Raw genomic sequence first — 15,252 nt, 5'->3', positions numbered from 1 at the left:
GAATGACCCAGCAAAGGAAGAGGCAACATAAAAAAAAATGTAATAACCTCATGAAAGATGATTTCATTGTGATTTGTGGCTTTCAGACAACTTCTGGAGAAGACGTCCGTGACTTTGCCAAGGTATTAAAAAACAAATTTCGAACAAAAAGATATTTTGCAAAACACCCACGAATGGGCTACCTGCCTGTGCAAACTGTCTTGGAGGGAGACAACATGGAAACGTGAGTAGCTTTAAAGTGTCTTAAATAGCAATTCATTTGGTATGCTCTTTGAGCTCCCCAGCTGGTGCCAGTTCCCTTCACTTCCTAAGTGCATAAAGCCTCTTTATTTCTTTCATTTCTGTTAACCTCGGCTGCCAGGAAAACACAAGCTGGGATTCCAGTTGCCATTGCCTTTTTCTCTTTTAACCTGTCCTTATACAGGAACTTCAGTTAGTAAAATAAAAGTACTTACTGTCTTACTGACAGCCTTATAAGCGTCTTAAGTTTGATATGGCAATTTGGAGACTAATGATTTCTACGTTAAATTTTTATTTTCTTCCAAAAGGCTATCCTCCTATGTTTTTTTTCTTTTTTTTAAGTAGGCTACTGTGTTTGCAAGCTTCCCAGCTGATATCTTCTTTTCTCACCCTGTATATTTTGTCTTATTGAATGACTTTCATGTCTTTATGGGGAAAAAAATGCAGTAATGCTACACATGGAGAAATCAATGAGTTAACATAGTTCCCTTTTTTTTTTAGGCAAGTTTTATCAGTTGTTTAATGGCAATTGCATGCAGCTTGTTCTCGCTCTCTCTTTCTCTTTCTCTCTTTTAGTTTTAATCTTTTTTTCTCACTTTTTGGTTGGTTGCTCTTCACAGTCATTCATGTTGGTCTGTTGGCTTTCTGTTTTTTTAGTTGTTGTGACTTCTTTTCGTATTATTTTTTAAACCTTTCTGTAATTATTTTGCTGCTGAGTTTCTTCTGCCTCTCTCTTCACCTCCTCATTTTTTGTCTTGCAGTCCTGTTACTCTGATCAACTTCTGGCCAGTAGACTCTGCGTGAGTACTTTTGCTGAAGTGTGCTGCTGCTGCTACTGCTGCTGCGTTCCCTCACTGTTTTTTTTGTTCGTTTCTTTGTTTAGTTTTACATGAGTTCATTCCCTTCTTCCTTTATGGTTATTTTTTTTGGTTCACTCTCCAAAGGAATATTTTGATCCCAAAAGAGTAGAATGGGATAAAACCAGGAATTTGCAGCAATCGTGGATTGTGTACTGTATGCTCTTTCTGGAGTATGTATTTTCCTTGAATTAACAAGGATTTTGGTGCAGTCCTACTAATGCTCATGAGAGTCTGTCATTTAAAAGCCTGTGTTTCTGAATAAGTGTCAATCCCTCTGAATGTATACTAAATGCTTTCTGAAAGACAGAAATTGAACTTGATGGATTTCACTCAGTTTCAGGAATTACATTGTTTTGTAGATAAAGCTGTAATTCAGGTTTATGCGCAACTGTGCACACTTGCACACTCATGTTTCCCCAGTTAATCCAAAGCCCAATGGATATTTATTGCAGATTTTTAGGTACGCTAAGTTTTGTGAAAGCAGGCTGAAATGGGGAAATGCTTACTGTATTTTTTTCAGAAGTTAAAAGAGCAAGATTCTTCAGCTATGAAATGGATTTTCGTTCTTGCACCATTCCTGCATATGCATTATCTTACTGTTGTAGTAATACCCTCAACATAAACTAAAGATATATATACTTACCATTGTGGCATTTGCTACGTCTAGTGTTACATGGATGATTTTAGAATAATGTTAAATAAGGATTATTTTTCATTCACATATTGATAACTAATGAGAAACTAATAAATATAATTTTATATATTTCTATATGGTGAAATGTATATGGCTTGCACCTTCATGGAATTTTTGATAGAATAAACAGTAGTGAAATGTATACGTTGGAACATTGATTTATAATTTTCATTTGGAGCACAAATCAATGGGAAGTCAGTTGAAGTGCTCTACTTTTAGGAAATTTAAGCAACCAAGAAACACATTCTAATGCTGCAAACCTTATGTGGTTGAGGATTCACACAGAGGAAACACCAAAAGGCTGGAGCTAGACTGAAGTAGAGGAGCTTTGAACTTTAGGATGCACTTTTGTTTATAAATGCATCTGGGGATGATTGCAGCGTACTGTATATTCAGCTGTGGATCTAGATTTCCTACCCTCTATAGCAATTGCAAAGCTTAAAGTAACCTTTAAAGAAAGCCTGGATAATATAGAATGCCATCGCTGTGTCTGATATAGCATGAAATTAAGCTTCCATAACATGTTTAATTCTAATTGCTTACAATAATAACATCATGCTGTGCCTACACCTATAGCTTTGCACCAAAGGGTTGCTGTCGTATGCTACAGGCAGTTTAACTTGCCTGTAATGCTTAAGAAAGCTTGAGAAGTACCGAGAAGCTGTATTTGTACAGAGAGATTACACCTTTTGTCAGTTACACTCAGATGTGTTCCTGAGCACAATCTTTTCACCTTGTCTGACAAGAAAGCAGAAATTTTAAGAAATGAACAGTGGCTGGAAATGAACAGTGCTCTTCATTTTGTTCCGCTAACTTTGTTCCTTTCCTTCGTGCTAGACCACTGGTCTTCACATAGATTACTGAGCTACCCAGGTTTAAAGCTATTTCCGAGTTTCAGGGCTGGTTCCCTCAAACCTCTTATTCTGATTATCATAAAACTCCCATGTTTGCCAAGTTCTTGCCTTTTTCTGGTGCTTTCATGCCAGTTTTCTGATAATATTCAAAGTACTCCAGAAGAGCATAACCAGGCAGCTTTCAGCAATGCTGGTGCTGCTCTGACATCAACATAATCTATACGCAGAACTAGTTACAAATGCATACTTTTTTTTTTCCTTTTTTTTTTTGACAAGTTAGTGATTCTGAATGCTTATTATCCAGTATTTTGCACATACTCTACTTGCCAAGCATCAAAGGGACCGCTCACACTTCTTGTGAGAATATGTCTCTTTTTACTGGGACTGTGGAATGTTAGTGGCACAATTTCCTTGATTCTATACCTTTAAGAAGCATCCACTGAAATGCTGAACAGAAAGAAAAGTGCTCTCGTCCTGTCCTGCCAACCAAATCTCCAGAGGTGCAGGGAATTGCAGGAGGTGGTATTTGCCTCTTGATGGCCACTTAACTTGGCTGGAATTCCCAGACTCTTCCTGCAGGCCCCAGGTTGGGCAATGCAGCCGTGGAACCCTTGTGAAAGGGAGGGTTATCTTGGCTAAATATTGGCTATATCTCCCAGCCTTCTGAATGACTGTTCAGACTGATTAGGCGGGCTGAGTATGTGCGCTCAGGAAGGAAGAACAGTGAGCTCTAACACAGATGGTCGTCTAAGAGTATGGCTACACAACAGCCTGCAGGGCAGCACAAGTGTTCTCAAGCTTGCTCAGGTGCTGGCAGAAGTGTACCTCTGAGCAGCCAAATTCAACACAAAGACCACATAGTTTCTCAGTGGTTTGCTTTCTTAAGCAAACTTTCCAAAAGCTGTTTGAGGTAGATCTCCATTGCAGTGTGTTCTGGAGACAAACCTGGAAATGTAGCCTCATCCCCTGCCTGCAGTTGACAGAGTGGCAGAATCAGCTTCAACAAGTTATACAACACTGTGTTGCCTTTAAAATATATATTTTACCCACCTTGCTGAAGTTGAAGCTTAGTTTCAGGGCAGCAAGTCCATGATCATGCAGTCAGGCCCAACTTTTGCCTTGAGCTAAAGCCAAAAGGGACATCTCTCTTCATTGCCCAGTTGGTCCCAACTAAGTGCTGTCCCTTCCCTCATACTGGTACGAATACCTGTGCAATGTCACGATAAGAGGGAGTAGGATCCAGCTCCAAACTGAAGCTACTTTTAACACGGATTTCCTAGTCTGTGCACAGTATTAGCAGCGACATTTGTGTGTGCGTGGAAAGCAAGACTTCTTAGTGGTGGTACCAGCTTAGACCAGCTCAACATCTACTGTGTGTCAACTAAATAAAAAACTGGGGATAGCATCAACTCACCAGAAAATCACTGTTACCTTGCTCTGTAATCCACTTCTGTAGATAAATTGCATGCTTTTCCCCTGCCTTCCCTTCAGTGTAGATGTTCTTACACAAAATAGGATATCAAGTTGCAGAGAAGCAATTGCTCATCCACATGAATCCATGCTGTACTGAGGAGCTCTGTGAGCTGAGCATCTATCCTCTGGTGTGCTGTGGTGATGTTTGAATATGTGATGAGTAAAAGTACAGTCAGAGGCCAAAGCTCATTTCAGACATTCATGATACTTGGCCTATGATGTGTGGAAGGTAAAAACTTTATTTTTCTGTGAAAAGAAGCATTAATGATGGTGAATTTTATGTATCCAGAACATAGCTCTGTGAATTCAGAAGGATCCTAATTTTCTAGGCCCTTTGCAGGCTGATTAGAAGACTGGAAGATGACCAATCTAGTAGGTTTACTGCAGGATTATCAAAATCCTGACACGGAAGCATTACAAACCACAAGATTATTACAGTTTTAATTTATAACCAGTAAATACAAAACTTACCTGCTCTTGCAATGCAGCACAGTCACCGCTGGACAGACCCAGCCAAACCACGGTATCCAACAATTTAAAATGGCAGGAAAGACATTCCTCAGTCAGGAGTTTCAGAAGGAGAATTGGCAGAGGTAGAATAAAGAGTCATTGGAATTTAGCTAATACAAGATAGCTGCACAATTTGGGAAGCTGCATAGTTTTTTGTTATTCCAACACCTCTCGAGGCATGTAGATTAGCAAAATCCCACATGGCAGCAAAGGAGGCTCTCTGAACTGCATAAACAACATAATTCAATGGTGACGTTTTCCAGAGCTCGTGCTCTAAGAAACTATACTCTGATTGATGAGAAAAGCCCATGAATTGTTTTCATTGACAAAAAAAAAGTGAAGAGAACTTCATACCATCTGATTTGTCAGGCAGAAAACCTGGAATAGTTGACAGTGCCCCCCGGTATAACACATTGATCTACGGTTCAGACTGCAACTCCGAAATACGCTAGGCAAAATCACTAGTGTCTGCAGTGTGTTATTAAAGGCTCATTTCAGACATTTTATGTTTCATGTATTTATTTCTAGTTGCTCGTGGAGTCGTCCTTAAAGGCTCTTTTAAGTTGGATGTGCTGGGAGCAGGCACTGAAGCCAGGCAGGAGGCAGGGGAGAGGTTCCCGGCAGAGCTTTCGCAGCTGGCACAGGGCTGCGTGTCAAACAGAATTGCCAATTAAGGAGGCAGGTTTGGAGGGAAAACTGGGGTGAAAGCTGTTCTGTAAATCCTTTGGGAAAGGATTCTTCAGGGATTGGTGTGAAGAAGAGTCGTTGCAACAGACGGATTGCAAAATGGTCGAAATCCCGAGTGTGGTACCACAAAACATTGCACTGACGGCGTGAGGAGGCACACCGAGCGCCTGGAGTTATAACTTGCTGTTTATCAAACATAGCGTAAGCATAAGGCATAGACATGTGAGGGTATAGGCATAGCTAAGTGTCTTTTTACTTTTAAAGGGGTATTGTTTGTGATTAATCAGTGTTTTCTGCCTTATAGGCCTGCCTCGTCCCCTCAGCTTTCACATGATGATACTCATTCACGCATTGAACATTATGCTAGCAGGTATGAGACCAGCTGGACCTTAGGCACATCTTTCTCTAAGCAATCATTTAAAAAAAAAAAGTCCCAAAGGCTAGCTGCTACCTGAGCGCTCCTTAAAGAAACATAAGGTTTGGGGTTTTGCTTTTTGGGCTCTGGGATGCAGAGCATTGGCCGTGGTTACTGCTAACCAGCCTGTTAACTAACTTGCATGCCAGAGCACCTGTGTGGACAGAAGTGGCCTCTAGGTCCTGTGGGGTCTTCATTAAGCTGTACACTCTGATGGCCGACTTTTTAGCAAGGCCTGCTGCAATAGGACAAGGCGTAATGATTTTAAATTGAAAAGAGAATACATTTACACTAAATATAAGGAATTTTTTTACGATAAGGGTGGTGAGACACCAGAACAAGTTGCTCAGGGAAGTTGCGGATGCCTCCTCCCTGAAGTGTCCAAGGCCAGGCTGGATGGGGCTTTGAGCAGCCTGGTCTAGTGGGAGGTGTCCCTGCCCATGGCAGGTGGATTGAAACTAGATGATCTTTAAAGGTCACTTCCAACCCAAACCATTCTATGGTTCTGCACAGGGTTTTGTTTTTAATAGGGAGCCTGGTGAAATCATACAACCAGAAGAGCAGAAATCTCCAAACTCATACGTGAATCTCAAGAGCCATTTTAATGTTAAGTAATTCAATTTGTGTAATACCACAAACATGATTTTTCCTTAATTTAGAGGACTGAAATAGTGGTATATTGCTGCTTTGGTTCACTCGTCTGCTTTCATTCTGCTCTTAAAAAGTGGGTTAATTGCACAAATATGAAAATAATGGTTTTTTCTGCTCAAATTTGCTAGGGTTGAGATAGTAAACAACAGTTATTTCAACCTCCTCTTACTCTTCCCCAAAGTCACTTGATCGTGAGAGGTATTTCTGAATTATGCAGGACATTTAAGAGGAGCCGAGTGTTGAAAACCAGCAAGAAATGACCAATAGTTGCAATTCTGACGATGATATTGCCAGGAAAAAAGCAATTTGTGTAATCCCCTGGCATCTTAAGGCTTTTCTTTGATTGTGGAATTAATTAATCATGAGGAGCAGAATATCCTTGCCCATGACAGGGAGGTTGGATTAAATGATCTCTAAGGTCCTTTCCAGCCTAGGCCATTCTATGATTCTATGATAACCTCAGAGAAAGGATTGAAAACTTAGAAGTGCATTTAGCCAGGTAACTGTAACAAATAAAAAATCCTTTGCAATAGTTTATTGCAAAACTTCTTGGTAATCAACAGTGAATGTAAATTAATTTGAGTTTCAGATTCTCTTAAGTCATCAAAAACATCACACTCTTCTTTCAGGAGTGTTAGAGCAAGTAAAGTTTGCGGAAAACACAATTAACTTTAATGAGTCTTGTTTATTTTTCCACAGGCTAGCAGAAATGGAAAACACCAATGGTTCTTATCTAAATGACAGTATTTCACCTAATGAGAGCATGTAAGTAGGCTGTTTAAATATTTTTTGGCGTGTGTGTTGTTATGAAGGTTAATAACTTGTAATGAAATTCTGTAGTGCTGAGTTTGCATGACTACGTACCGCATCTGGTTCAATTCAAGGAGGAACTCATGTTGTTTCAATTTGTATTGTAATGTCTAGATTTATGGCTTATAGCTTAATCCCAAATTTATGCAACAGATAATTGATACCTTCAAAATTAGAACTTCTAATTTCTTCCAAAAATTACTGATGTATTTGGCAAATAGTTACCATATTTTCTGGAAAAAGTGCCCATTGTCTGATGTGGTTTAGGGACGAACATAAAAAGATAACCTTCTCTCTGTACTGCAGGATTAATCATGGTTAAATTACACTAAGCTTGAAAATGTTGTGGGCAAAGTGTCATTCAAAAGGTAAGTGGGGCTAGAAAGAAATCTTTGGTCTACAGATACCTGAAATACATTGCAAGAGGACTCATCCTCACTGTGAAATGTTACAAGTAACAAACTTCAAGTTGCACAGATCACTGGCAAGCATTCATTGTACTACTTTACGTTTAAACTCATAAATGAAAGTTTTAATTTTTTAAAATTAGTCCATCTAATGTCACATCAAGACCTCTCTTTGTGGTTTTCTGGCACAGTAATACATATTTCTCCTGTCCCATGATTTTCTTGATCTTGTTGAATGAAGGGACATAGAACTAGTAACCTAGTAATGCTTCTTATAATAGGATAGAAGCACATAAGTTATTGTGGTGTTTGGAAGTTTGGTCTTCATTAATTAACTGTGTTGGAGAAGCCATAGCACAGACTCTAAATCAATTGATTTTAAAAAACTCAAATCTCAACTGTTAGAAAAGTGATTTTTTCTGTTCTGTATAATCTCATCCTTACCACAATTTAAGGGGTGGATTTTTTTGAAAATTCAGACAGAATCTCCTTTTTATTAAACTTGTAGTGTTGCTTTAAAGCATGGTACTCTGACCAGTTTTCATTAACTTACAAATTGAGATTCCAAACCATTTTGTAAGGTAGATTGTGAGCCTTTTAGATGTTCTTAAGAGAGTAATAAAGCTGTTTCTTTGATTTGAAATGATGTGTCTTTGAAAGAAAATTTCCTGTACAACCCAAGCACAATATTTTTAATTATTGATTCAAAACAGAGAGAGTTAAAATGACACCTCAAAGCTAATGCATACGCAGTGTCGGTATAGTTTCACGCGCTTAATGAAAACTTTGTTTCCAACCTGTATTTCAATTTTGTGTTGTTATGGATGGTAATAATGCTATTATATATGGAAATTTCTATTGTCCCCACCATAGTATTTGAATGTCCTTAGTCACAAAATAATGCTTGAGCAGTATTGTTTGTATTACACTGTTCAACTTATTCTTTGGTTAATTAAAATTTATATTAATATGATTCAGTTAAAGTTAACCGCTGACTCTCCAGTTTGTTGCTCAGTTTGTACTATTAAAATGAGAATAAATGTGTACATTCTGTATTTTTAAAGAAATATGACCCAAATTGCAGCAAAATCAATGCTCACCCTGAATTCACAGCTGTAATTCTAGTTTTGTTTGTCAGGTTATGCTTAAATACCATTTGTTGACACTGCATCCCAATGGGTAGGAAATCAAGAAGGAGAGCCATGAGACCCACATGTTTAACCAGGGAACAGCTGGGCAAACTCAAGTGGAAGAAGAGAGTCTATAGATCATGGAAGGAGGGGCTGACCACTTGGGTGGAGTATAAGACTGTTGTCGGAGAGTGTAGGGAGGTAACTAGGAAAGCTAAGGCTTCCTTGGAATTAAACCTTGCGAGGGAGGTCAAGGACAACAGAAAGGGCTTCTTCAAATACATTGTGGATGAAACTATCAGTAGAGGCAGTGTAGGCCCACTGCTGAGTGAGGTGGGTGCCCTGGAGGCAGAGGATCCAGAGAAGGCAGAGTTCCTGAATGACTTCTTTGCCTCTATCTGTACTGCTGGAGACTGTCCTCAGTGTCCTTAGGATCCCCAGAGCCCTGAGGCCCCAAAGGAAGACAGGATAAAGGAGGAGTTTGCCCTGGTTGAGGAGGAGGACTGGGTTAGGGATCCCACAAACATCCGTGGGCATCAATAAATCCATGGGCCCTGATGGTATGCACCCATGGGAACTGGCAGGAGTCATTGCTAGGCCACTCTCCATCATCCTTGGTAAGTCATGGACAACAGGTGAGGTGCCTGAAGACTGAGGGAAAGCAAATGTCACTCCAGTCTTCAAAAAGGGCAAGAAGGATGACCCAGGTAACTACAGACTGGTCAACCTCACCTCCATCCCTGGAAAGGTGGTGTAACAACTTATCCTCGGTGCTATCTCTAGGCATATCAAGGTTAAGAGGGTCATTAGGAGCAGTCAACCTGTTTCTTCCATGGGGAAGCCATGTTTGACCAACCTGATAGCCTTTTATGAAGCTATAACCTGGTGGATGAATGGTGACCGTGCCGTTGATGTGGTGTATCTGGATATCGGTAAAACATTTGACACTGTCTCCCACAGCATCCTCATAGCTAAACTGAGGAAGTGTGGTCTGGATGACTGGGTAATGAGGTGGGTTGTGAACTGGTTGAAGGGAAGAAGTCAGAGAGTTGTAGTCAATGGGGCAGAGTCCAGTTGGAGGCCTGTGTCTAGTGGAATCCCTCAGGGGTCGGTACTGGGGCCAGTGCTGTTCAATATATTCATCAATGATGTGGATGAGAGATTAGAGAGCGTTGTCAGCAAGTTTGCTGATGACACAAAACTGGAAGGAGTGGTTGACACACCAGAAGGTTGTGCTGCTGTTCAGAGAGATCTAGACAGGCTGGAGGGCTGGGCGAGGAGAAACGTTATGAAGTTCAGCAAGGGCAAGTGTAGAGTTTTGCACCTGGGAAAGAACAACTCCATGTGCCAGTATAGGTTGGGGACTGACCTGCTGGAGAGCAGTGTAGGGGAAAGGGACCTGGGGGTCCTGGTGGGCAGCAGGATGACCATGAGCCAGCAATGTGCCCTCGTGGCCAAGAAGGCCAATGGCATCCTGGGGTGTATTAGAAGGGAGGTGGCTAGTAGGTTGAGAGAAATTCTCCTGCCCCTCTACTCTGCCCGATGAGGCCACATCTGGGATATTGTTTCTAATTCTGAGCTCCTCAGTTCGAGGAGGGCAGGAAACTGCTTGAGAGAGGCCAGCGCAGAGCCACTGTGAGGGTGACAGAGCACTGGCACACGCTGCCCTGGGAGGTTGTGGAGTCTACTTCTCTGGAGACATTCAGAACCCGTCTCCAGATGTTCCTGTGTGACCTACTGTAGGTGATCCTACTCTGGCAGGGGGGCTGGACTAGATGATCTCTAGAGGTCCCTTCCAACCCCTGACATTCTATGATTCTATGTGACTTTGTGACATTCTTATGGGGTTTGGATTATCAGGCTTATAACTACAGTTAGAGCAATAGATGGACACAGGAAAGGAGGGAAATAAGGAGGTGATGTGTACATATATCACTAAATATTTGGCTATGTAGTGTCATTGCAATTCTGTATACAGGATATGTGAAGGCTGAAAATCACAAAAAGAGAATGTTTTGCCAAGTGACATTATATTGCAAGTTATGTGACTTTTTCACTGTTAATTCACTTAAGATGTGTAAAGATATTTATAAATACAAAGCAGTTTCAAGGAAATCACAGTTGAAGCATTACTTGAAAAGTATAAAAATAGGAACTGGCAAGACTTTAAATGTTGGGAGTTTTTAAAGGAAAGGATGCCTGTTGAGAAGGATTAACATTTCTCTTTTATGAACTAATTTGCTCTACATTGCTTTAGCACTCCTGCAGCCTGTAAAATGGCATCATTAAAATCTTAAGGAACAAAATGGAAACAAGGAAAATTCTGTTTTTTTAAACAATAACAACTAAATTCGGGATTGCAAGTATAAAAGAAAAAAACCTAGACTGAATTATTTTGTTACCAGTAAGTACTACCAGAAAAAGGAGATTCCCAACAGCAATGTAATTTTTTTGGTCCTTGACTTGTGGTGTCAAGAGAACTCTTCCAGGGTTTTTGAGGGTTACTACTGGTGTTAGCTGCATAGTGTAGCACCTGGGTGCATCTCCTCAGTATTTAAAACACTCATATAATTCTGAGAGTTGGTCAAGGTCTTCAGAATTGGATTTACTTTTCTTTCGGAGATGTTTCAAGTGATAGACAGTTTCGGGGTAATAGAAATAAAGAAAGAGATCATTTGTATTATAGAGAATGTATTGGTATTCTGACAGTGTACATCACTTGTAATTAAATATTAAAAAAAAAACAATAAAAACCCAGAACAACAACAACAAAACTCAGTGGAAAGTAGCGTAATTTCATTAGGGTAAGTCAGTATTTTTTTTATTTCACAGAAAAATAGATAATTGGAGGACACGTTTATCACATAAAGAGTGTATGTAGGTGTAAAAATAAATGCCTTTGACCTTGTGCGACACAGATCAGGCAGCAGAAAATAAGCTTTTTTTTCAAGCAGCTTTCTTATTGCAGTTAGGCAAAAATGGAAAGCTGAGCTTGTCAGCTGTGACAAAACTCAGCTTTAAGTGTCTGAGAAGCAGAGGGGAAGAGAGGTGGGGTCTGCAGAGAGCTCTGCAGAGAGTAAGTTCGGCAGATTTAGCTTTAAGGTACATTGCTGTGCTGTTCACTACAAACAGTTCAGCAAATCTCCTTGTAAGAATGAGAGAGCGGGAGTGAATCATCTCATATTCGTTGAAAATGAGGAAGGGAACAGCCTGTTTTATCCTCCTGTGTTTTCCAGTGATGATGAACACTTGTTAATCCAGCACTACTGCCAAAGTCTGAACCAGGAGTCCCCCCTGAGCCAGCCCCGGAGCCCGGCCCAGATCCTGATTTCTCTGGAGAGCGAGGAGAGAGGGGAACTGGAGAGAATCCTCGCAGACCTGGAGGAGGAAAACAGGTGGGTTACACTGGCAGCTGCCTCAGCCCTGGGGCACACGCTGCCAGGGCAGACAAAAGCTTTCCCTCTAGAAGTGATGAGGCTGACAGCCTCACGTCCTTAACTCGTTACCAGTTCCAGTGCAGTGATGAGTCAGCACCATTTTCTTTCACAAAAACTCCGAAACGGCAAGCTTTGAAGATATACCTGGGTCACCTGATACTCATGGTGCTATCTGTTACAGACTCCACTGCACGTATTTCCTAATATTCCTGTCAGTTCTGCTGTTTCTGTTATTTCCATGGCAAAAATGAGCTTCGTACCAGTGTTACTTCATTTTACCATTAAGTGAGGGAAGGGTGAGCAGACTTATGTACCCCTTTCTGTAAAAGGCAGGCTTTTCTCAGAAGGATTGGTCACTGGGATACCTGAGGTTTTGAAACTATCTCAGTTAGTTTGAGGTGCAGAATCTGTGAAATAGTTACACTGTACAATTAGATGGAGTTCTCTTGGACAGCATTTTTAGGGATAAAATGAGTTACAAGGTTGCATTTTCTTCCAGTGAATGAGTACTTTCATAGTGGTTAAAAGTTGGGTCATCTTTTCTTTCTATTTCTTTAGTATTGCTTCTTGCTGTTGTGCCCTTCCAGTATCTCAAGGGGGCAACAAGAAAGCTGGTGAGGGGCTTTTTAGGATGTCGGGTAGTGGTAGGACTAGGGGGAATGGATTAAAGCTAGAGATGGATCGGTTCAGATTGGATGTTAGGGAGAAGTTCTTCCCCATGAGGGTGGTGAGACACTGGCACAGGTTGCCCAGAGAGGTGGTGGAAGCCCCATCCCTGGAAGATTTTAAGGCCAGGCTGGATGGGGCTCTGGGCAGCCTGAGTGGGAGATGTCCCTGACCATGGTGGGGGGGTTGGAACTAGATGATCTCAGAGGTCCCTTCCAACCCTGACAATTCTGTGATTCTATGATTTCTTTAGCCTTTCAATACCCAATATCATTTACCTCTTTAAATTTCAAGTTTAATTGAAGCTATCTACATTAATCAAAAAAAATCCCCAGCTGGATTCTTGCAGCATCACAACACTGCAGTCCTCTCTCTATGATACTCTGGAATCTTGTACACTCATCATAAAAACTAGTAGATCCTGACCCTGGCAGATTCGTAATTGCAACCGTGAGCTACCCAGATCAGAATATAATATAGAAATCATTTAGATCCACAAAAAACTCTGCTTTTGTTTGCCTTCTGCTAACTTCAGCATTTTATGGAACAATCTGTTGGCATTTTCATGCAATTTTTTCTTGCTTAAGAACTAGGTACTTTTGTTTACGTTGAGGGTTTAATGCAGTGATCATTTACCTTAGGCATGTCAAGAAAATAATGCAAGTTGGCAGCGTCATAGATCTTGTCTCCATGCGTAAGTCTTCTTTGAATGGTACTAATCAATTACAGCGGTTCCATCAAACACTTTTTATCAGTAGGATTTGGGAGAACGTAGAGGATCAATAGACATAAAGGATGAGGAAAGCATTTCAGACAGAAAGCTGTCGTAAACAAAGCTCTTGCTTTCTGATCAGCAGTGAGATTCTGTTTGAAACAAACAGCAGCCTTCCTAGTACACAGTACATAAAGCCCAAATAGTTTCTGATGTGGAAGGAAATCAGTGTTTTGAAATAAGGTATCATGCTTTTCATGCAGCACTTATGTAGTTAAGAAATATTGTGTAAGTAGTACCACACAGATAGCTTAGTTTTAAGGGGAGGTGGGGGGCTTTACATTTTTGTAACAGTTCTAGGAAGAAGAAGAAAAAAATCTTAAAGCTTTTCTGTCTGGATAGAAAATAAACTGCCTCACAGAAGGTAGGATAACTTTTAAAGCAGACAGATTTTAGGTTAAAAATGTGATATATGAATATTAGTATAATCTGGAAGTTAGTTAAATAGGCTAAAAAATTCCTTTTTGGGGTTTACGCCTTAAATTTCAGTATAAGCTTTAATATGACAACTACTACTGAGGAATAGTGTGTTAGAAGATCTCTGACAGGAATTACACCTTAAAAATACCTGTTTTGGAGTTTGCCAGTCCTGGATTAAACAAGAGCTGTAGAGTCTGAGCTTGATTATAGCCTGTCATTTCCTCATTTGCACTGTTAGAGGCTCGGTGAAGGACAGGCTGCCACCGCAAGCCACCTCGCCTTTTGTGGATGCTTCAGGTCTCAGTGCAACAGAGACAAAGAGGTCTGGCCTCCACAGCGTGGAGGTCACGCTGCTGTGATTCTCATTGATTATGACAAAATCATGACTTTTGTCTCTGCAAACCGCTATAAATAACTTGTACTTAAAATGTGAAGCGGATGCTCAAAAACGAACAAGTTCTTATTGTCCTGATGGCTTGTCACGGACAGATAACTCTGATTTTACAGAGGAAGCACTGATTCCTGTTCAGAAAAATAGGCTCTTCAGACCAGGAGAGTCAGGAGCCATTCATATAACATCCCTGCCATTAAAAAACACTCTTGTCCCTTTAGATTTCTGGTTTTGGTCTTCTTCCTCCTTTGTGTTTGTGCAAACCATTTTTGGCTGTTGCCAGAGGTAATCAACAACCTGGGACCTGTTTCCTTGTGTGAACCCAGTTCCAATGGGTGAACACTTGTTTCTTCCCATGCTGATCCTAAAAATGCCCCCCTCCAACTGAGCATTGTTTATTGCTACAGCATGAAGACTTCATGATTCCGTTGGTTGCAAATTAGCTGAACGTGATGCAAATCACGTTGTGACCACCCGGTCTGCAGCCCAGCCTTAAATTAGCTTGTGAATTGTTCCATCCCTGTTGGAAATACCTCGGGTCTCATCGCCAGAGCACGTCTCCTTGCCCGTGCTGAGGTGGACGCGGTGCTTACAGCCGGGAAGGCAAGTGTTGGGGCAGCTAGCCGTGTCAGATGAACAGTCATCCCTTCCTGCCTGCCTTGACACAACTTGTGTTGCGTACACTTCTGGTGATTTTTAACGGTGAAGATTTAGCTCTCTCTGCTTATTTTTGGTATTATTTTACAGTTAGCATCAGTGCGTGCAGTCACTTCTCAACAGCTCTTGGGAAAGCTGCACTGAGTACCAACAAGAAGCAATACTACAATATCCCAAA

The 15,252-nt window shown here is 40.8% G+C and overlaps 1 protein-coding gene across 1 annotated transcript in view; it reads left to right on the top strand.

Annotated features, from left to right (window-relative positions):
• DMD (dystrophin) overlaps positions 1-15,252 on the top strand; it is a gene marked incomplete at its 5' end in the record, with an annotated part of 66,687 nt that overhangs the window by 29,239 nt on the left and 22,196 nt on the right. Inside the window, 5 exons of the mRNA XM_009871673.1 lie at positions 87-223; positions 1,002-1,040; positions 5,623-5,688; positions 7,084-7,149; positions 11,968-12,126. Coding sequence (XP_009869975.1) covers positions 87-223; positions 1,002-1,040; positions 5,623-5,688; positions 7,084-7,149; positions 11,968-12,126 — 467 coding nt within the window. The remainder of the gene's footprint in view (positions 1-86; positions 224-1,001; positions 1,041-5,622; positions 5,689-7,083; positions 7,150-11,967; positions 12,127-15,252) is intronic.

This window comes from Apaloderma vittatum, unplaced genomic scaffold, assembly GCF_000703405.1.
Source record: "Apaloderma vittatum isolate BGI_N311 unplaced genomic scaffold, ASM70340v1 scaffold3576, whole genome shotgun sequence".
Classification (NCBI taxonomy): Eukaryota; Metazoa; Chordata; class Aves; order Trogoniformes; family Trogonidae; genus Apaloderma; species Apaloderma vittatum.
Note: the sequence above shows the minus strand (reverse complement) of the source record. Positions and strands in the feature narration are given on the sequence as shown.